This window comes from Fukomys damarensis, unplaced genomic scaffold (assembly GCF_012274545.1).
Source record: "Fukomys damarensis isolate Sample0158 unplaced genomic scaffold, DMR_v1.0_HiC HiC_scaffold_4, whole genome shotgun sequence".
Classification (NCBI taxonomy): Eukaryota; Metazoa; Chordata; class Mammalia; order Rodentia; family Bathyergidae; genus Fukomys; species Fukomys damarensis.
This window is the reverse complement of record NW_022900916.1, coordinates 48271146-48292454: the sequence shown is the minus strand read 5'-3', so window position 1 is coordinate 48292454 and position 21309 is coordinate 48271146. Positions and strand designations below refer to the sequence as shown.

Below are 21309 nucleotides of genomic sequence, written 5' to 3'. Positions count from 1 at the left end.
TGTGTGAGACTGAACAGAACACTGAAGAAGTAACTTGTTATAGGAGTAAATTCATCTAATGGTGGTAAACAGCAATTTGCCTGGAGCAGCTTTCTTATCAGCTGCATGAGGCCTGGCAGAAGACCATTTCCTTTAGAAACACGGTTGTACTGACTTTCTGTGTCCCCAAGCAGACCCCTTCTTTGAGTAAGACTCTATGGACAAAACGCGTCCCTGAGAATCATCTATCACTTATTTTCTTAATGCAATTATTTAATATATAATAACAATTCTATAATTATTTTAATAATCCTGCTAAATACTCATATAGTTAAATTGTCATAAAAATTTGCTCTAAAAACTAGAGGTAATATATATTTTGGAAAATGAACTAGCATACATGAGTGAATAGAATACCACACTTTCTGCTGGAATAGAATACTACACTAGTTATACACTAACAGGACTGTAGAAGTCTGCCTTTCCCTTACCCTTTTCTTTTGCAACATTGAAAAGTATCGGCTGAGTATGATTTGAATCCTGTTTTGCTTATTAGCTGTGTGACCTCAAGCAAGTCCTCTAATACCTAGTTAACTGTACAATCAAGCCATCTGTAAAAACCATTTTTAAAGCACCTGCACAGTTCTTGCAAAAGAGGCATCTCACAAATGCTAGTTCTCTGGTGCAAGACAGAAAAAAACTACCCAGAGGCAATTAACATCTAACATTCATAGAACATTCACTTACTGTGCTCACCAAGAAGCAAATCTTATTTTCCTAAGTTCCTTGGAGCCTGTCTACCAAAGAGAAATAACCAGTTATCACTCTGACCCATCCCATGTGGTAGCTGAGATTGTATCTTCATTACAGCACTTCCACCAACTCTAGACTTAAGAAACTTGTCCTGCAGATAAGGTATTCATGCACTGTAGCACCCCAGCCATGGCCCAGAAAAGCTGGGTTCAGAATTTGTGCATTAGCAAGAGGCTGAAATGTGGTTAGTTTCTTGTATTTTTCTAGAATGCAAGGGTAATCTTAAAGCCTCATCAAAGGCTTTCATGTTCTTTACTCTCTAGTATTACTGGAGGCATAAAGGCATTTTTATAGTAAGAGATTACATTATATAAGGGCTACACTGTGAGAAGTCAAGATTTTCAGCACTGGCAGCTGCCACAAGTGGGCTACAAATGTGCTTTAATCGAGAAACTGAGTATCAGGTTATAAAGCTCACAAACAAAGAAACGTGCGAAATTAACTTTCCACAGTAGCAAGGCTGATACCTAGTGTGATGGATCGTACACTGCTTGCACTGAGGCCGATGTTGGAATCAGTGGTGTTATTAAATGTCATGTCTTCCAGACTGAACCATCCATCAGAGGAGATCGCTTGGAAATGATTTGTCAGCGCTTGACTCACTGCTTTTGAAAAATCATCCCATGATGTCTGTTTGCGGATATTTAAAGCACATATTGTGTTTTCACATTCAAAGTCATCACATTCATAGTTGCCTGGTTGAATCTCACCCACAGAAAGCCTTAAGGGTATTTTAAGAGCGTCTGTTAAAAGAATAGAAGAATAATAAGTTTTTTAAAAATTACTGATAGAAAAAAATGGCAAAGCAAGTAGATATGACCATTTAAAAATAAACCAAAGGACAGCTTTATTTCTTTGAATAAAATTAAATTGAATGTTCAGATCGAACTCGGGTCCCTACGCTTGCAAGGCAGGCGGTGGAGCCACGGAGCTAAATCCCCAGCCCATTTCATAGCTTTTTTAGGATCATATTGTATAAACTATTTATGTTTCTTTGCATTTTCATCTTTTTTCCATTTCCTTGACTCTTTCCCTCAGTAAGAGCTCAAGCTGCTTTAAAAAAAATCTGAGAACAGAGCTGTCCCTTGACCCTAAATTCACGGTATGCTTTTTGCCTTCACAGATAATGTCACCAACAAGTCAGGTGATGGTTATGAATCTCAGAAAGCTCAAGATAGCAGCTGGAGCTTCATACAGACCTTGGCCTGAGCCTCGGGGTCAACCTGCTCCCAGCTGTAGTACTTGGTTAACTGCCGTGATCTCATTATACCTCAGTTTCTTCCACAGAGAGACTGCATATTGAGTTATACAAAGTATATTATTTAATGAATTTATGTTTGTAATAAATTCATTATTTGTGACACGGCAAACACTAGCAAGTACTTGATAAGTGATCAACACTGTGCAGGGGTTTTATGAATTATCTTTCTGATCTTTATGTGACACCAACAGACTGAAGCCCCACGTACGGGTGGTGCCTCCATGTGTACTTTCATTGTCATTAACTGAATTATGTGTTTGTTAAGAGTTATTTGTGTTTGTTCCCAAATCTTCTAACTCATTACTGAATTAGAGAATTTAATATTGTATAAACTGATGAAATATCAGTTATGGTTATTAAGAAAACTAAGTCAATACTTTAGAGAAACTTGATGGAGTTGCTGAAAAGAATCATCTAATGAGGTATAAATGAGACAATTATTAAAAAGTTTAATAATCTCTGGACATTGTTTTTAATTTGCTTAAGTACTCAAACACAAGGCATCATAGATGATGCCATAAAGGAATGCTTTGTTCAAACAAGAATACGGAGAACCTTCAATCAGCAGAAACATTCTAAAGTGAAGACTATTTCAAACTTGGTGAAGGAATTACTTTGCATACTTTAATATTAAAACATTAATCCCAGTACCTGGGAGACTGAGGCAGGACAATTGAGAGGCCAGCCTGGACTACATAGCCACAGCCTATCTCAAACAATTTTTGCATGTGTTTCTATGATCCTTTTCTTAAATTTATTTTCCCATTAACTGATAAACTACTGTATTATGTTATCTTCCATTGTCAGTTCTCATCTGTCTTATTCAACAGAATCACATATAAAATGCCCCCTCGCTGCTCCTTGACAGACTCCTGCTAGATTTCCTCAGCCCTTACTGTTCGCTCTCTACTGTTCTTTGTTTGCTGTTCCCTCCACTTTATTCAGACTTCTTGGTGGCGGAGCGCTTCAAAACTCTTTTCTTATTTTTTGTTTTCTCTGTTAGTGATCTCATCCAGTCCCATGACTTTAAATATCATGGACAGACTGCTGACTCTAAATTTACATATTCAGCTCACTTTTCTCCAGAATTCCCGCTGACTTGACAGAGAAGGCTTCACAGACATCAAGCACCCATATCTAAAGCTGAACTCTTGCTCTTCGTCAGAAAACTTGCCTCACCCACCACCCTCCCCGGACAGGTGACACAATTCCACCTTGTCAGCTGCTCGGCTGAACACCGCGAATTACTTGTGAATTTCTCCTTGCAGACTTCACATTCAATACATTAGGGAGAGTTGTAGCTCTCTGGTCTGCACCTTCGGGGTCTAAGTGCCTCACATCATCACACCTGTAAAAATCCTAAACTAACTTGCCGTTACTGTTTCTCACCTGGAACACAAGTCGTAATCCAGTGGATGCCCTCGCTTCTACTGTACAATGTTCTTAGCAAAGCAGCTGGTGACAATTAAAATATACATCAGATATCTGTCACTATGGCTGCCTTAAAGCATTTCGATGGCCTATAAATTCCAGCTAAATTTGGCCTCCAATCCATCCTGTACCTTGTCTGACCTATTTTCTTACTTCCGCCCTTATTCATTCCAACCCAGTCACCTTGTCCTTCTTAAAGCTTTTCAGATGCGTCAGATACCCCTTACCTTACTGCCTCTCTCCACTTGATGTCCTGCCTGGAAAACTTACCCAACGCACCTACATGGCGCCCCCCACAGCTCCTTCAATCCTCGCTTAAATGTCTCACCAGTAAGGCTTCCCTGATGGCCATTTTAAAAATTAAAACCCACCCTCAAATTCTCAGACCCCTTTGGCCTTTGTCATGGCACATTTCAGTATCTCGCAATCATGTATAATTGATTGTTTTATATGTTCACTGTTCATTTTGTCTCTCTCTTTTTTTTTTTTTTTTTTTTTTTTTTTTTTTTTTTGTACCGTGGATCAAACTCCAGACCTTGTGCTCGGGAGGCAGGCGGTGACACCACTGAGCTAAATCCCCGGCCCTCACCGTGTCTCTTAATGTTAGAATTAGAGCTTCAGAATAACAATCTTAACATTTTTCTGACTTACCCCATGTCAGGATACTGAGTGGCACACACAGGAGCTTAGTAATTATTGTTTGAATGAATTAAAGGGAAGAATTCTGCAGTAGTTTCTCCCACTGTCTCTCTATATTATTTGCTGCTTAAAATAATCAGCTTCTGCCTATAGAACTGCATGAAACTTGTCTTCCTGTTAGCAACAACTCTTTATGTGCCAAATTTACTTGAATCTATTTTCAACCCTCACACCTTAGGGTCATAGTACAGTACTGAATGATTTCTTCCTCTCCAAGATGGTCTCCTAGCTAAAAGTAGATTACACCATATTTTCTGGCTCTCTTACTATTTTTTCTCTTCTTTTTAAATCCTTTTCCTCTTTCTGTATCTTGTCCTTACAACTGGGGTTCCTCTAGGGTTTGTCTTTAATCCCTTGTGTTCATCAACCTACACATTACCTGTGTATAATCGCACACCTATGACTTGATACCCTTGACTGCGTCTTCCAGCCCTGGTCCTGCCTGCCTAGTTCAGGCGCCAGTCATGATCGACCGCTCCCCACTTCCTGGGCATCCTTCATCAAGACAGTATCTCTACATTCTCAATCTCTCACTTCTGCACTTAGTCATTCAATTCTTCTTCAGTTTCCATAGTATTAAGTCAACACTTACCACAGGGTGGCCTCAGCGGGAATACACAGCTTTTCTGACCAGACACTAAACTACCTTTGCTTAATTCGCTCCCTTTCTGTAAGTCAGATTTAGGATGTCCCCCAAATCCTTCTGGGTTCAGAGGTGGGGCTTTTGGAAGGTGACTGGATCAGGCAGGTGCTATACTCACCAGTGGGCTAACCCTCCTAGGAGGTGGGGCTGTCTAAAGGTCCCTGAGCATGGCCTGGGAGGGTGCATCTCCCTGCAAAACTCCTTTCTCTCTCTGCCCCCACACTGCGAGGGCCTAAGCAGCTTTTCCTGCTTTTCTCTGCTACCCTGTGCCTTGGAGCCAGCAGACCATGGACTAAAATGCTGAGTCAAAATAAACCTCTTAACTTTTAAGTTGTAGATCTCAGGTATTTTGTCCCAGCAATGGGAAAAAGATAAGATATCCCTTCTCCTTCCTGCACTTCAGGTGGGCCAAGTACCCACAAAGACTCCATGGCACCGTGCTCTCTGAAGCCTCCAAATATGCTGCGGATTCCCCAGAAGTGACTCCCATTTTTGGCCTAACTCCTCAATTTTCACTTTAATCCTTCACTGGGAACCTTTGACTTACCTCCTCCGTGCGTATTTTTACACTTTACCTCATTCAGAGGTACTCACAGCAACTATAAATTTTACATGGATGGTTTAAGGTTATATATCTTGGAAACCTTATTCAGCCAACATTTTAAAATATATCTATGGTGATTTATATTCATGAAATTTATTTTTAACTTCAAATTATGAATTTTCTACATTTTTTCTATTATCCATTCCCCAACAGATTTCCAACAGTTAGAATGCGTTCAGTTTTCTCCAGTTACACAAAATGTTTCAAGAAACATCTCTTTATCTCTCCTGCTACACATGTGCCTTTAGCTTATGTTCTGAGGCAAGGAAAGAAAGTATTTGTTGAACAAATGATGACCAATGGGCTTCGTTGGCCTTCTCTGACATAGTCTATTCTTCTGTACTTATTCTCTGTATTTCATTTGTGCTCAAGGCTTTTACTGTCAGCCCTGTGGAAGTGCTCTTCCAATTGAAATGCGCATCCTATCATTTTTCCTTCTCTCAGAGTGTCAAAAATCACAAATGTCAGAGACCTTAAGAAATTATCCACTCTTTTGCTCACAAGCATTTGAGTAATTATCCCCTATTAAGAGTTGAGCAAACTGAGACCAGGGCCATTTAACACTCAGCCAATGGTTACACAAACTTCAAAGCAGGGTCAAGGGTTACGGTATCCTGATGAAGGTGCCTTCCCTTCAAGTCACCAGCTACTACCGTTCCACAGGATCTGCTCTTTCCAATACTGCCTCCATGTCTGAGATGGAAACTATGCTCGAGTCCCACACACCACTGTTTTTATTTGTTAAAGTTGCCTCTAAAATTTTCTCAACCCTCTCCTTATTATGTACCATTTCCCCATCCACTGCTCTGGTCTAACTTCACTCAATTATAACTTCTTGATGCTTAATCTGTTTTCATACTCAGTATAAATTTATTTGTCCCCCACAGAGCTGTCTATATATGATTACAAACACCACCTGCATTGTATGGCCTGTCAAGGATCCAATTAGCTCTTCTATGCTGATCACATAAATTCTGAAAAGAGCCTTAAACGGCTTGTAATATCCACCTCTCCCTCCATCCCACCATCCCCACTGCTCACCTCTAATAGCACACCTCCTCACATCCAACATACCACAATCGACTATACCTACATCCATATTCTTTCATACCAAATTCAAGTTGTTTTCATGAGACAAAAGACTATAAATCTATGTATAAAATTGAAGGTTAAGACATTATTTTAACTTAAAATTCCGCTTATCCTAAAGTCGACTGACTGAAACAGCTGGCTGAATGGATGGATTGGGTGATAATCTTGATATAAGTCGTAATATTTTGTATGACCTAGCATTCCGTATTCATAAATCCACAAGTGAACTTTTCATTAAATGTGCTGAGAGGCCTGTGCTCTCAGAGGTAGAAGCAACCCCAGAGATCATCAATTATCTTCAGATTTAGGTAGGCAACCAGATGCTGGAAGAAAACCCAGCTGCCTGGTTCCCAAGATCAGCTGATGCAGAGTACACAGCTGGGATTTCACACATGCTGGCAGTCTCATGTCTAGAAAGACAGTCTGAGGAGAAAAAAAAATCATAATTTGGATTGCTTTCCTAGTCCAGTCAGTAAAATCCAGGGAAGATATAGCATTATTTGACTTTTGGCAGGGGGTACCAGGCCTCGAACTTGGGTCCTTGCACTTGTGAGGCAGGCAGCGAAACCACTGAGCTAAATCCCCAGCCTGATTTAGCATTATTTGAATAGCAAATAGTTCTACCAAAAAATAAGTCTACATTTCTACTAAAAAGAAATACCACATTTATAATCGCTAAAGTGTTAATGTAATAGTAAGGGATCAAAAGAAGTTAAGAGGAGGATAAGGAAAGTGAATTTGGGTTAATATATTTTCCATTATCCCAGAGGCCCTGCAGACACAGAGGCAGGAGGAACAGGCAGTTCTGCATGTTACTCACTCAGATTCTCCAGCAAATGCTTGCAGTCATCGGTGGCAACATCATGCACAGTTCGATTGCACTTGTCCCTCTTCTCTGGCTCGAGTCCTCCATGCCTACACAAGATTTCTAGGCAATTCTGTAAAGACAAGAGCTCTATCACCTCCAAGCACAAATTAATTAACTTGATTACAAAGCTCAAGTGAAAATCCAGTTGCGTGTGGCAAGCCAATCGAAAATTGACAGCTCGAACCTGGCACCTTGGTGCACACCTCTAATCCTAGCTTTCTGGGAAACTGAGGCAGGAGGATTACAAGTTTGATTTCAGCCAGGGCAACTTAATAACTTAGTGTCTTAAAAAATAAGCAAAGACTAGGGCTGTAGCTCAGTGTGAAGGCCCTGGGTTCAAACCCTGATATCAGAAAAAAAAAAATCACAACTAAAAATCTTACTTCAGTTCCAGTAACTAAAATATAGAGACTGATGTCAAATTAATCTAAACAATGCCTAAAAATTCACATTACCAAGTGCTACATCTATGTACTTTTCTTTTTTTCTGTATTTGAGATCAAGCCCAGGCCACAGACACGCTAAGAAAGTGCTTTACCATTGAACTACACCCTATCCCCAGCGTACAGTACATTTAATTGCGAATCATTTTTCATATGTCAGGCTCTCAGGTTACAAGAAAAAAAAAGAGTTTACTCATCACTGGGTTTGCAGAGTGAAATTAAAAACCATATTGACTTCAGCAGACAGTATCCTTTTACAATAATTTGACAATACAAAGAAAAAAAGATTTGTGGTACAAGTGGAGGCTGCTTGCTGCCTTTTAGACTACAAAGTGCTTGCTCCATAACTGCACGACTCTTAACAACTCTGTCCAGGAGTCCCCCCAAAACACATTTACATTTAAAATCTTATGCTGCCCTATTTTTTAAAAATATGAGCATCATGTCATTGAGTTTTGTAAATGCCTTAATTCTCTGTAATTTTTCAAATCCATTGTAAAAGGTAATAAATATGGATATTACATCAGGTTATTTACCAAGGAACTGTCATAATAACTTGTACCACTTCGTAATTTGTTTACTTATTTCCCATAGGGATTAGAAAAATAAATTGGCCAGAAACAATGAAAACTAATGACCAAAACAAGCACTGCACTTCCCGCTGCTCCCTTAAACACACGTGCACCGCCGACTCGCGCTTCTGACAGCACCGTAAACCAGGTAGCGTCATCCACCAAAGCAGCACAGCATGCTGTATCATTGGGAAGGGAACCCACGTATGGAAGGCAGCACTGAAGCTGCTACGTGCCTCATCGCAATCCCGAACTCCCTGCCACTCACTATACCCGTTTTGACTTCTAATATCAGGGATTGATTCATCTTCTTTTTATCTCAATATAAATGGAATCATACTTCAGGTGTACTTTTATAATTGCATTTTCATCTGACATAATGTCTCTAAGACCCCTCCACGGGTTAGGAGTACTCATAATTCACCTTGTCTTTTACAAATTATTACTGTTGTCAGGCATGGTGGCACATGTCTGTAATCCCAGCTACTCACGAGGCTGAAGCAGGAGGAATGCAAGTTAGAGGCTGGCCCGGGAACATGGCAAGACCTTGTCTCAACATAAAAAGTAAAAAGGACTGGGGACATAGCTTAGTGCAAAATGAGTTCAATCCACAGTACCATGAAAAGAATCACTCTGTGGTATTCCAGTGTGAATGTTGCACTATACTTCTCCACTCACTTACTGACAGACACTTGAGTTCTGCCGTGAGCACTGCAGCACTGTGGAACACACATGGGAATTTATGTATGTGCACCAGACTGCGGGGCACAGGTCAGGCCTCTGTTCTATGTTAGTATATACACAAAAAGCTTTCAGCAGGAGCTGTATCAAGCCTGGTGTGGAGCATATGCCTGTAATCCCAGCCCTCAGGAACCAAAGGCAGGAGGACAGTGAGTTCAAGGACAGCCTGGAAAATATAATGAGTTCAAGGCCAACTTGCACTGTATAGAAAGACCCTGATGAAGAAGGAAGAAGGGAAGGTAGGAAGAAGGGAGAGAGGGAGGGGAGAGAGGCTCAATCAATTCCTACTCCCTGAGTCTGTGAATGCCAGATGTGTCATACTTTCACCAAAACACAGTACTTTGAAATGCAATAATGACTTCACAAGAAAGTACAGGATACCCCTAATGACCAGAAAGAAAAACAGAGTGAACTAAAACCACCAATGAAGTGAAATTTGGACAGAAGACAGTGATAATCTGAGATGGGAGAAGCGATGATATACAGAAATGTTCTGGATGTACAGAGATGGCAAATAAGGCACTGGGACCAAAAGATAGAGGGGCGCAATGAAGAGACCCTTCGGCAAAGAGAATCTGCCTTCCTGAAAATAGAACCTGGGACCCTTGTTTCTTATTGTCTGCTCCTGTTCAGGTGGAGGGATCTGTACAACATCAAAGTCTGACTACAGTTCAGAATGAAGAAATCACTAGGTGAAGTAATTACACAAAACAAAATGAAGTATGTAAATAATAATTCTTATCAATCCAGTAAATGAAACAAACAGTAGAAACTCAGACAACATTGAGAAATTAACTATAAGAGGTTTACACAGAATGCAATCTGAGAACTAAATTTGGTATATTTCCAAAATGAGAAGAGATAAAAATAACATACTATTATTAAGTTAATTCTTGTAGTAAAACAGGGTAAGAGCCAAAGTAGTTTTGGACTCTGATTGTGCCAACATAAATGATCATGTCTGCAGCCATTGTAAAGCTTCTGACATTTTTTTTTTTTTGGCTTTAGTTTCCTTAACTGTGATTCAAATATCTGTATCTCATTGGGTTCTTATGTGATTTAAATGGAAGGCATAAGACACTTATATTCTAGGCATGTACTCTCAATATTGATGAGCAACCATGATTTATTAATAATCAACCTCATCATCACTAATTAGAAAATAGTCCCAATATTCAGTTAGCTGATGAGTTATGACAACACATCAACTGCAACTGAGCTGAAGATTATTCTAAGGCTGTTACTTCAAATTACAAACAGAAAGATAAAAGGTACAAGTTTGCTAGTCTCCCAAATTAAGATGCTTTGATTTGTGACCTTCAAAGTGGGTTGTTTCTAATGTGCACTACAGTCAGGAAGGGCAATGGAGAATAAATATAAGCAGCAACTTTCTCTTAAAGGAAGCACAAAATGTCAGTGCCCGTGAGAGCAATACATACCCAAACAATGCAACATGAACAAATTCTATAGTGCTGGGCTAACTACATGGGGAACACAAAGTAGATGAACACTGTGACCCACTGACACTTAACAATGGCTAAAGATACAATTTGAGCACTTCTGTACCTTGCCAGTACGATCATTTATTGCTGAACCACAGGGACATATTACAAGAAATGTGTTAGATGATTTTACATTGTGAAAACATCAGAGAATGTCTTTTCACAAACTAAGTTGGGATTACTGTCATGTATGTAGTCCACGGATGATCAACATATTATTATATGACAGATTTAGTACTCATTTATGGCAACTTCACGGCTCCTCTGTGTCAAGGACTATGTCAAGGCCAAAGGTCATGTTGATGAATAAGGTAAGAGTTCCATGTATCAAGGAAGAGTGCAATATCATAAAGATATAAACAGGGGAAAGGGGATATATAGGAAAGTTGTGTACAGGATACACAATCAACATATAAAAATCATTAGTATCCTATACACTGATAATGAACTCACCAAGACAAATATTATTGCTTGTATCTAGATGACCCCCCCACCCAGACATCATGTGGTCATAAATGGGGAATTCTGACGGTGGCTGGATTAGGATGTGTGATGCTGGGATTTAGGGCGCCACGCTGGGAAGGGTGTCCCACTCTGGTTGTGGGTAGCCTGGATGGATATAAAAGGATAAAAATGAGCTGCTTTAATACTTCACTGCTTTGCTGCCTTCTGCCTACCATGAACTGTTTCTCCTCTGCAATGCCCTTCTACCAAGCTACCCTGCCTTGGAGCTAGCCGACTATGGGCTGAATCTTCTGCAAATTGTGAACCAAATAAACCTTTCTTCCTTTAACTTTGAGTATTGAATATTTTTCTCAGCAACAGGAAAGGTAGCTAAGATAACAAAAATCAGGAAAACAATTCCATTCACAATAGCTTCAAAAAAATACTTAAGAATCAACCTAACCAAGGGAGTAAAAGACTTGTGTAATAAAGATTATAGAACTCTGAAGAAAGACATTGAAGAGGACACTAGAAAAATGGAAAGACATCCCTTGTTCTTGGAAGAACTAATATAAAAACAGCAATACTAGCATAAGTGATCTGTAGATTTAATACAATCCCTATTAAAATGCCAAGAACATTCTTCACAGGACTAGAAAAAACAGTCCTAAAATTCATATGAAATTTAAGAAGACTCAAAATGGGCCAGGGATATGGCTCACTGGTGGCAAGCCTACCGGGCAAGTGTAAAGTCCTGAGTTTGATCCCCAGTACAGCCAGACACAACAAACAAACAAAAAGAATCCTTGAGCAAAAAGAGTAAAGCTGATTACATCACAGTACCAGACTTTAAGTTATACTACAAAGCGACAGATACAAAAGCAACATGGCATTGGCACAAAATGAAACAAAACAGCATGCAGAGTCATGAAATAGAATCAAAGACAAAGAAACAAATCCACATACTTACAGCCATCTGATTTTTGACAAAAAAGCCAAAAATATACATTGGTGAGAAAATAGCCTCTGTAACAAATGGTGCTGGGAACCTGCATATCTACTATTAGAAGACTGCAATAAGATCCCTAGACCTCAACCTGTCAAATCAAAACGGATTAAAGATCTAGATACAAAAACAGAACTTTGAAACTTCTGGAAGATAACATAGGGGAAACACCTGCAGCTGCAGGCATAGGCTACTTAGTTCCTGGCTAGACTTCCATCCAATAGCATAGGAAATAAGAAGAAGAATCAACAATGGGACTATATTACAAAGCTTCTGTAAATTAAAAACTTCTCCACAGCAAGCAATCAATAGAGTGAAGACACAATCTAGACCATTTTGCTACCTACTCCTTCTGACAGAGTAGAATCTATCCCAATTATCTAGACCATATTAAAAAAATTAAAAAAAAAAAAAAGAAATTAACCCCTGAATCCTAGGACTCTGCATGCTGAGGTGGGAGGATTGCTAGGCCAGTCTAGGCTACATAGTGAGTTCAAGACCATCCTAAACTATATAACGAGACGCTGTCTCAAACAACAAAAAAGTAATGAACCCCTAAAAAGCATATGATCCAATGAAAAAACTAGACACTTGTTGGGCAAGGTAGTGCATCCTGCAATCCTAGAGCTTTTGGAGGCTGAGACAGGATTGTAAATTCTAGCCCAGCCTGGACAATATAGCAACATAGTGAAAATCTTATTTTGTTTCAAAATAAAAAAACAGGCTGGGGATGTGCTTCAGTGCAAAGGCCATCTTTAGCCATGAGGGAAATGCAAGTCAAAAAAACTTTTGAGATTTCATCTTACCCCAGTCAGAATGGCTATCTTCAAGAACAGAAAAAACGGGCTGGGGATTTAGCTCAGCGGTTCGGTGGCCTGCCTTGCAAGCGCAAGGACCTGAGTTCAATCCCCGGTACCAAAAAAAGAAAAAAACAATGAATTCTTAAGAGAATATGGATGGAGGGTTGAGGTGTGTATGTGTGGGTGTGGGGAGGCTTATATATTGTTGGTGGAAATATGAATTAGTACAACCGTTATAAAAATCATATGGAAATTTCTCAAAAAACTAAAAATAGAAACACACTCTGACCCAACTCCCCCTCTCCTGGGTGTATTGAAAACATCATACTACAGTGATCCATGTATACCCATTTTTACAGCCATGCAATTCACAAAAGCTAAGGTCCGGAAACAGCCTAGATGCCTTTCAACAGATGAATAAAGAAAATGTGGTACATATTCACAATGGAATATTACTCAGCCACAAAGACAAATGAAATCGTATCTTTTGTAGGAAAGTGGATGAAGTTTGATATCATCCTGCTAAGGGAAATAAGATAGACTTAAAGTTAAACATTGGGTGTTTTCTCCTCCATGAGATACCTAAACAATCAATCAAGCAAATAAATGGGAGGTAAGAAAAGAGAAGGGAGACTTGGGATGGGAAAGAGGACAGGGAAAGAGTAAGGAAAGGGAGGAGAGGAAAGGGATTCACAGTGACCCAGATATGTTATATGCATGTTCCAGTTCCCCAAAATGAACAGCACTATTTTGTATTACAAATGTGCACTAATATAAGAAGGGGAGGTATTAGTAAACTTTCTGTTACTGCAACAAATACGTGAGATAATCAACTAGAAAAAGGAAAAGTTAGTGTAAACTCACAGTTTCATAGGTTTCACTCCATGGCTGGTTAGTGCTGTTGGGGGCTGAATGAGGGAGCAGAGCTGTTCAGGCAATACTGACCAGAAAGCAAAAAGAGGAAGAGGGACCAGTATCCTAATATCTACTTCAAAGACATGGCCCACATGACCTCCTCTATGTGACTGCAAGGCCCGCTCCAGTGCCATCTCTTAAATGTCCCTATACTTTTCAATCGTGCAACAGGCTTGTGTCCAAGCTTTGACCACAGGGGCCTTTAGGGGATACTAATCCAAACCTTATCAAAGGAGCTATGGATGTGATGAGAGTAAAATTTTACTTCATGGAGTAGGAGTAGTGGGAGAGATGGAAAGAAGTGTCTATGTCCCTTCCCTCCTTGCTGGATGGGATTCTTTGAAGAGGTCAAATCCTACGACACCAATGACTAAAATTAGAACTGGGCAGGGTGTCCTACCCAGGGATCTCAATGGACAAGTTAAGCTTGTCCTAAGTAGTGAAGCAGCTTTCTGTCCTTGTATATTCATTCCATCCAGGCCACCCACAAAAGCCACCCACAACTGGAGTGGGGCACCCAGCATTACATTTTGGGCTGATGGCCTAAAATCAACAGCATATTCTGATATATCTGCTATCACAGAGATTTAAAAAGTACAGCTTAGGCTTCAATTTTCATTTTCACTCACATACCATGTGCCAGAATTTAGGTTCATAGCCACAGTTATCTGCAATGGGGGTTGGACAGTGTAGTCTTTAAGTCGATGATCTTGGGCCCAGAGGAAAACACAGGGATCCATTAAGAGAAAGGGCAAAAGAGATGTCAAGAGAATGATAAGAAATTTCTGCCATGGTCCTTCAGGAAGAAATGAGAAACGAGATGCCAAGGAGATTAGACAAAATCAAAGTCAAGGCCAGGAGCCAACAGTCTGAGATGGGGTAGAGGGAAAAAAAATCAAAAACAGCTTGTAAAAGCATAGATAAGGCCCAGCTAAGTGTCGAGAACGGCACAGGCGTGTGGGCTTGTACTCATGGCTTTGTAGCAAGAGGAAAGCTGGTAGGGTGGGAAGCTTTGGCATAAGCAAGACAGTAGATGTAGGTGAGTCCAAAGACAGAGTCAGGTGGAATCTGTGAAGGGCTGAGTCCCAAGCAGTTTGCAGGCTTTTCTGTATAGGCACAGTAATGTGTTTAGGTAGAAAAGTGCCATGACTGGTTCTATTCTAAAAGCTGATGATCGTACATGTAAGGTATGTTGGAAAGGAAGAGGGTAGAGAGACCACTTATGAAAGAACTGCCATAGCCCATTCACTCAAAGACAAAACAGTAATTTTTCAGAGGCGGCGGAAAGGACGAAGGCACACAGTAACAATGAAGCACAAGCCCCCTACGTGAAGGGCAGAGAGGTGTGCTGGGAACACCTAAGTCACAGGAGCCAAGACCTCTGCTGGAAGGAGGAACAGGGGAGGGAGCCACTTGAGGAAATGGGAACAGCAGACGTAAAGACAGGGAGAGGAGAGAAAGCGTTGGATGAACACATAGGGGCCTTCCCTGCATGGCTACAGCACTGTGCACCAGGAAGGGTGAAGAGACAGAAGCGCACAGAGGCCAGCAGAAGGTGCTGGGCCATCATGCAAGGGTTAGGGTCTTATGCTCATTGGCAGAGCCCTAGAAAGATGTGAAGCAGGGAAGTTCCATCACAGCCTTCACCCGTTGGGAAGGCCCCTCACACGGCAGCGCAGGGATGGATACTGCAGGTGTGGAGACTTGGAGAGGACGCGGAACGCCATCTGCACAGCAGAAGTCCAGGGCTGCTCCGGGCAGCGTCTGAGTGGTGATGGACACAACGAACTGTCAGGTGGGGCCACTCTGGGCAAACTGCAAAGTTTCTCCCACATCATCCAGGAGATGCCCTGTCAGCTGTGAGCTTCCCAGACAGGACATTTGTGGATGGTCTCGGAAATATATAGTAGCACCATGGATAAACTATAAGAATCCCTAGAGATTATATTCTGGGGATCAACATGATTACTCAGCGAAAAAGGACAGAGGGAGGAAAGGAGAAAAAGGGCCTAAACCCAGATGCACGCAAGGTATAAGTGGAAGATATAAGAAGTTTATGCCTCGTGTGAGGGGTGGAGCATGACTCTGGCTGAATAAATTTATGCTCCCTTTAGGGTTTTGCATCTCAATCCCCACTGCCCAGAAGAAGGCAATGACTCAATTCACTGGAATGAGTGTTTTGAAAAATCCTTCCCTTTGTTTAGACATGGTCTGGCATTTTCAAAAATAATTTAACTAAAAACTAAAGGAAACACAGTGGTACCTTGGTTCATGAATGCTTTCGCTTGTGAACAATCTGGTTTGCAAACAGAAGTGTTTGGCAAATGCTATTGCTTTTGAACTCCAAATCAGGTGATGAACATGACTGCGGCCATCTTTCTCACGTAAACACAAATGCGGCCATCTTTTCCAGGATCATGGGATATTTAAGTTCATGAACCAAGGCACCACTGTAATTATATAGAATTTTAAAAAAGGATTTGTATTTATTCAGATTAACACCTAGTTCCATAACTTGGTTTTTTGCAGGCATGTTAAATAACTTTTCTCTCTTTAAATCAATTATGCAGATCTGTGTGGCAAGGAAGAACTTCAAAAATTCCTACAACCCTGTTTTCTTTCTAACCAAAACACAGGGAGGAGGAATGCAAATGTTGGGGCTCTATGAGGACCTCTGAACACATCTAATTCATAGAAGCCTTCTGGACAACCCGGTGGCTGCTACAGGGTAAGAGGAAATATCTGACTTCGAAGGTTGCAGGCCAACAACACATCAGTCAGACCACAACCCTAACACGATGCAAGGACTTAAGGCTGGCAACAAGTGAGCCATTGTCTGACTAGGCAGTGGGTCTGCCTAGACATGATCTGCAGGATGTGGGAAATAAATGTCCTGAAGATATTTTAAAAAGTAAAGGTAAAAAGTTAGCTGTGGAGACAGGCATTTGGGACTATTTATTGCAGACACTGCAGTTAAATTTAAAAAACTAGATCAGCTCTTTAAAAACAGGAGGTGGCAGATGTGAAGGGAGCTGAGAAGTTGACAGAGTGAAGTCAAAGGAAAAGGAAAAAAAAGAAGTATTCTGGAAGTCCAGGGAGAGAAGAGTTTGTATTAATTAATATATTAAACAACCCAGCGAAACAGAGCAAGAGTATGAATGTCATGAAGTCACAGGTTTGTTGCTAAAAGTATGACCTACTCTCTCCTATAGTCAGAAATCCACACAATTCCACAGATTAAAACAAAAAACAAAAAAACAAAAACCTCTAAGTATCTGTGCTTCATTCAATGACAGAGATGCTCAAATTCAGAAAACCTCCTTAACTTTTTTCAGTTACAGGACTTTACGGTGTCCAGTCTCATGGTAGAGTAGAGTTTTATTAAGAATTTAGCTATTTTTGCAAAGTGAGTAAAATAAAGGTGTAACCTTCAGCACTTCTGCTGGAGCAGGTCACAGGCCATCTTGAGAGAGAGGTGCTCCGACTGTGAAAAATTAGACAGTGATTTACAGAGATACCTTAGCCACTGGAAAAAGATCAAGGTAATCAAATCAGGCAACCTGGCTTTATTCCCAACTTCCATCTATTAAAACCTGTAGGGCTTAAATGTCCTAATCATAAAATGAAGAGCATAGACTAAAGGATCAGATGTCCACTTCAGGGCTAAAGAAAATGTATTATTTTAAAAGGTTAGCAGTGTATGAATGCTGTCAATCACGTTTTAAAGCCTCTCATGTCAAAAATCCATCACAGCTTCTTAAAGTAAAATAATACAAGAGTCACTGTATTGGTTTCCTGTTGCTGGGACACAATATCTAACATTCGCTCTCTCGCTCTCTCTCTCTCTCATGTCCACTTCAGGGCTAAAGAAAATGTATTATTTTAAAAGGTTAGCAGTGTATGAATGCTGTCAATCACGTTTTAAAGCCTCTCATGTCAAAAATCCATCACAGCTTCTTAAAGTAAAATAATACAAGAGTCACTGTATTGGTTTCCTGTTGCTGGGACACAATATCTAACATTCGCTCTCTCGCTCTCTCTCTCTCTCTCTAATTCCTGGCCCATAACATTTCACTATTTAAACGATAGGTTTAATTTGTTTCCTGGTTTTAGGGGGTTCAGTCCAAGGTCAGCTAGGGCCAAGGCAAAAACATCATGGCAGAAAGGTGTGGCACAACAAATATACTTAGTTTATGAAAGCCTGGAGGCAGAGCAAGTGAGCAGTAGAGGAAGGGGAGGGGGACTAGATATGGTGATGGCATGTGTACCCAGAGGTATGCTCCACCAATCCCCTAGGCATCTCCAATCAAATGGATACAGTCGAGCTTAACCATCACATCCCACCTCTTTTCTATTTGATCCCTAAATATAGCTACTTAAACGATATTTAATCCCCAAACATAAGGTTCATAAGTCTGCCTAACATGATACAACTATCTTGTATATAACTGAAAACACCCCAAAAAAATCTCTTTTCAAAGTCTCAATAGTTCCAACACTGTTTAAAAATCAATCAAGGCTCAGTCTCTTCTGAGATTCAAGAAAAACTTACAGCTATGAATCTCTGTAAAAATGAAAAACAAGTTACATAATCCTACGAACAATGGAATAGAGCAAACATACCCATTCCAAAAAAGCCCTAGGGGAATGATGGTGAACCTCTAGGCACAAGTGCCGCAGGGGGCTGTTTGTACCATTAAAAGCTCTAAAAGGTTCACCGTCACTGACATGGGGTATTGAAAAAAAATTGACTAGAACAAGACCAAAACCCAGCATAAACAAACATTAAATCTCAGTGGTTCCAAGATCCAAGGTACACGGTGATTAAAATGTGTGTTCCAAAGGGCTTGGGAAGCTCTACCCCTATGGCCTTGCCCACTGTAGACCAAACGACTTTCTTCAAGGCTGGCTCACCTCACAGCTGCAGTCTTCTTAAGCAGCTACTCCATGTTTCTGGCATGTCTAGCTTCCTGAGATCTCAACTCCACCTTCAGCTTTGATGTCACAGCTTCACAAACTCCCCACTAAAGGGTTTCTTGCCTGGCCTCCCAGTTTTCCTTTAACATTTGGGTGGAAGACAGTATCACATGAACAATGTTAAGGTCTGCTATCAGGGGAACAGTTGCTGTTTCTCTTTGGACCATGGCTGCAGCAGCCTCAGAGTGCCTGGATGGCAGAGCACAGTAAAATTAATATCAGGGAACCAATTCCTGAGGCAGCTCCTCTATAGCAGAGGGCCCAAGTCTCTCCTCTCAAATGAAAAGTTTATACTTATTTGCCCTTGAGTCTGTGAGGAGCAGAGTCTCCCTCATTTCTGAGATGCCCTCAAGGTATTTTTCTCCTTCTCCATGTATTAAGTACTTGGTTTCGTTTTAATAGTGTTAATCTATCTAGCAAGCATACCTCCAATGGTCCCAAGTTTACCTATGATCCTTTTATTAGTTAGCTTTCTGGTTGCTGGGGAAAAAATATTTGGTGCCCATAGTTCTTAAAAGAGAGGTCTGGTTTGGGGTTTGGGGGTTTCTATCTATGGTCAGCCAGCTCCAATGCAGAAATTATATGGTAAAAGGGTATGGTAGAAGAAATCTGCTTACCTCATGGTAGCCAGGAAGCAAAGAGAAAACAGAGAGGACCCCCAGGGAATAAGACATATCCTCTAGATGCATGCCCTAGTGACACACTTCTTCCAACTAGGCCCAAGTCCTAACAGCACATTTAGTTGTGAATCCATCAATGGATAAATCCAACAATTAGTATAGTTCCTCTATCTTCCAATCACATTCTAAAAGCCCCACTCTGAACCCATAAAGCCTTGGGGGAATATTCCAGAGCTTAAACCATAATATTCTACCCCAGGTCTGAAAATGCGTATACCCATCACAAAGAGTCATCAAAGTTTTAACAGTTCCAGAAGTACTAAAAAGTCCAAGTCCAAACTCTCCTCTGAGACTCTTGGCAAACTCTTAGTTGTAAAAGCAAAAAGAAACTAATTACTGCCATTTTGTAATGGTATAGAATAAATATTCCTGTTTCAAAAGGGAGAAATAAGGAGATAGAATGGATTCAAACCAAAGCAAGACAAAAACCCAGCTAGGCAAACATTAAATCCTGTATATCTAATACCCAAGAGCAGGTTGTATGAGATGTGAGTTCCAAAGGGCTTGTGCAGCACCACTCTGGTGGCCTCACTGGCTACAGCCCACAGGGCTTCTCTCTCAGGCTGCCTCCTCTCATTGCCTGTGACCTTTCTTAGCAAACAATCCATGCTCTTGGCAACTCCAGCCTCTGGGGGTTTACCCTTTCTGTTTGGCTTCACTCTCATGGCTTCACAGTGTTCTCTTAGGGTCATAATCTTGGCTTCCCAGGCCTTCCTTTGAAATCTGAGTGGAAGCCTCACAAACCCCACAAATCTTGCATTCTGCATGCCTGAAAAACCAGCACCTCCTAGATTATACTAAGGACTGCTACAAACTAGAGAGGTAGCCAGGCCCCCTTGGACCATAGCTGTAGAGGTCTCCGAGTGCCTCGATAGCTAAACTTTGGGAAATATATTCCTCATAGGCCCTGAATGAGCAAGGTACCCTGGGGCTCTCTACTCAAAGCAAATATTTCAAAGGAATATACTCTTTTATTTTCTTGAGCTTGCAATTGGTGAAGGCCGGCCATTTCCTCAGATATCTTCAATCTTTCCTGTTGTCTTGATGAAAAATAGTTGGCCACTCTTTAATGTTAATCTTTTCAAGAAACCACATTCTCTTTGGGCCCAAATTTACATACACTTCCTACTTAGCCAAAATTTACTTCTTAAGTTTTTCTGCTCTGCTTTGCCCCCTCATTCTCACTATAAATTGGGACAGAAGAAGAAAACAGTACCTATGCCGTAGCTGGATAAGATGGAAATTTTCTTCACCAGACTAATCTACCATCCTTAGTGTTAGGAAATCTCAGAAACATGAGCAAAATGTAGACAAAGTCCTGGCCAGAATCTAACATACATGGCCTATAGACCAGTTTCCACTAGAGACTTTGTTCTTAACTGAAACCTTGTGAGCCTGGCCTTCACCGTTTGCATTGATAGCAACACTATGGTCTTCTGAGCTCCAACTAGAATCATTCAGCAAGCTCTTCTTATGGCATTCTGGGGTTTTCTAGTCCTGCATTTCCAAACTTTTTCAAGTTCTTTCCTTGAACTAGTTCCAAAGGCTTCCAAACTACATGATCAGTGTGGTCCCAGCAATTACCTCTGATACAAGTTTTCTGTATTAGTTACCTTCCTTGTGGCTGAGAAAAAATATTCAAAACCTATAACCCATAATGGAAGAGAGTATAGTGGCTGGCCATTGGCAACAAAAATGTTAAAACCCTTAGCAACAGAACTCATGTTAAAGCCATCCAGCTCCCACATAGGCCATCCTGCTCTTAGCAAATGTTCATAAGAAAACAACACTGATCAAAAGTTCACGAGATCAAAACAAACCTTTGATGTAATTAAGGCC

At 40.7% G+C, this 21309-nt stretch overlaps 1 protein-coding gene across 8 annotated transcripts in view; it reads right to left on the bottom strand.

Moving 5' to 3' along the window:
• Positions 1-21309, bottom strand: part of Cttnbp2 (cortactin binding protein 2) — a 306866-nt gene that overhangs the window by 45154 nt on the left and 240403 nt on the right. For all 8 annotated transcript variants that reach the window (XM_010621899.3, XM_033758148.1, XM_010621900.3 and 5 more), the window contains 2 exons: positions 7343-7460; positions 1260-1535 (listed from right to left, as the gene is read on the bottom strand). In XM_010621899.3, the coding sequence (XP_010620201.1) occupies positions 1260-1535; positions 7343-7460 (394 nt within the window). The remainder of the gene's footprint in view (positions 1-1259; positions 1536-7342; positions 7461-21309) is intronic.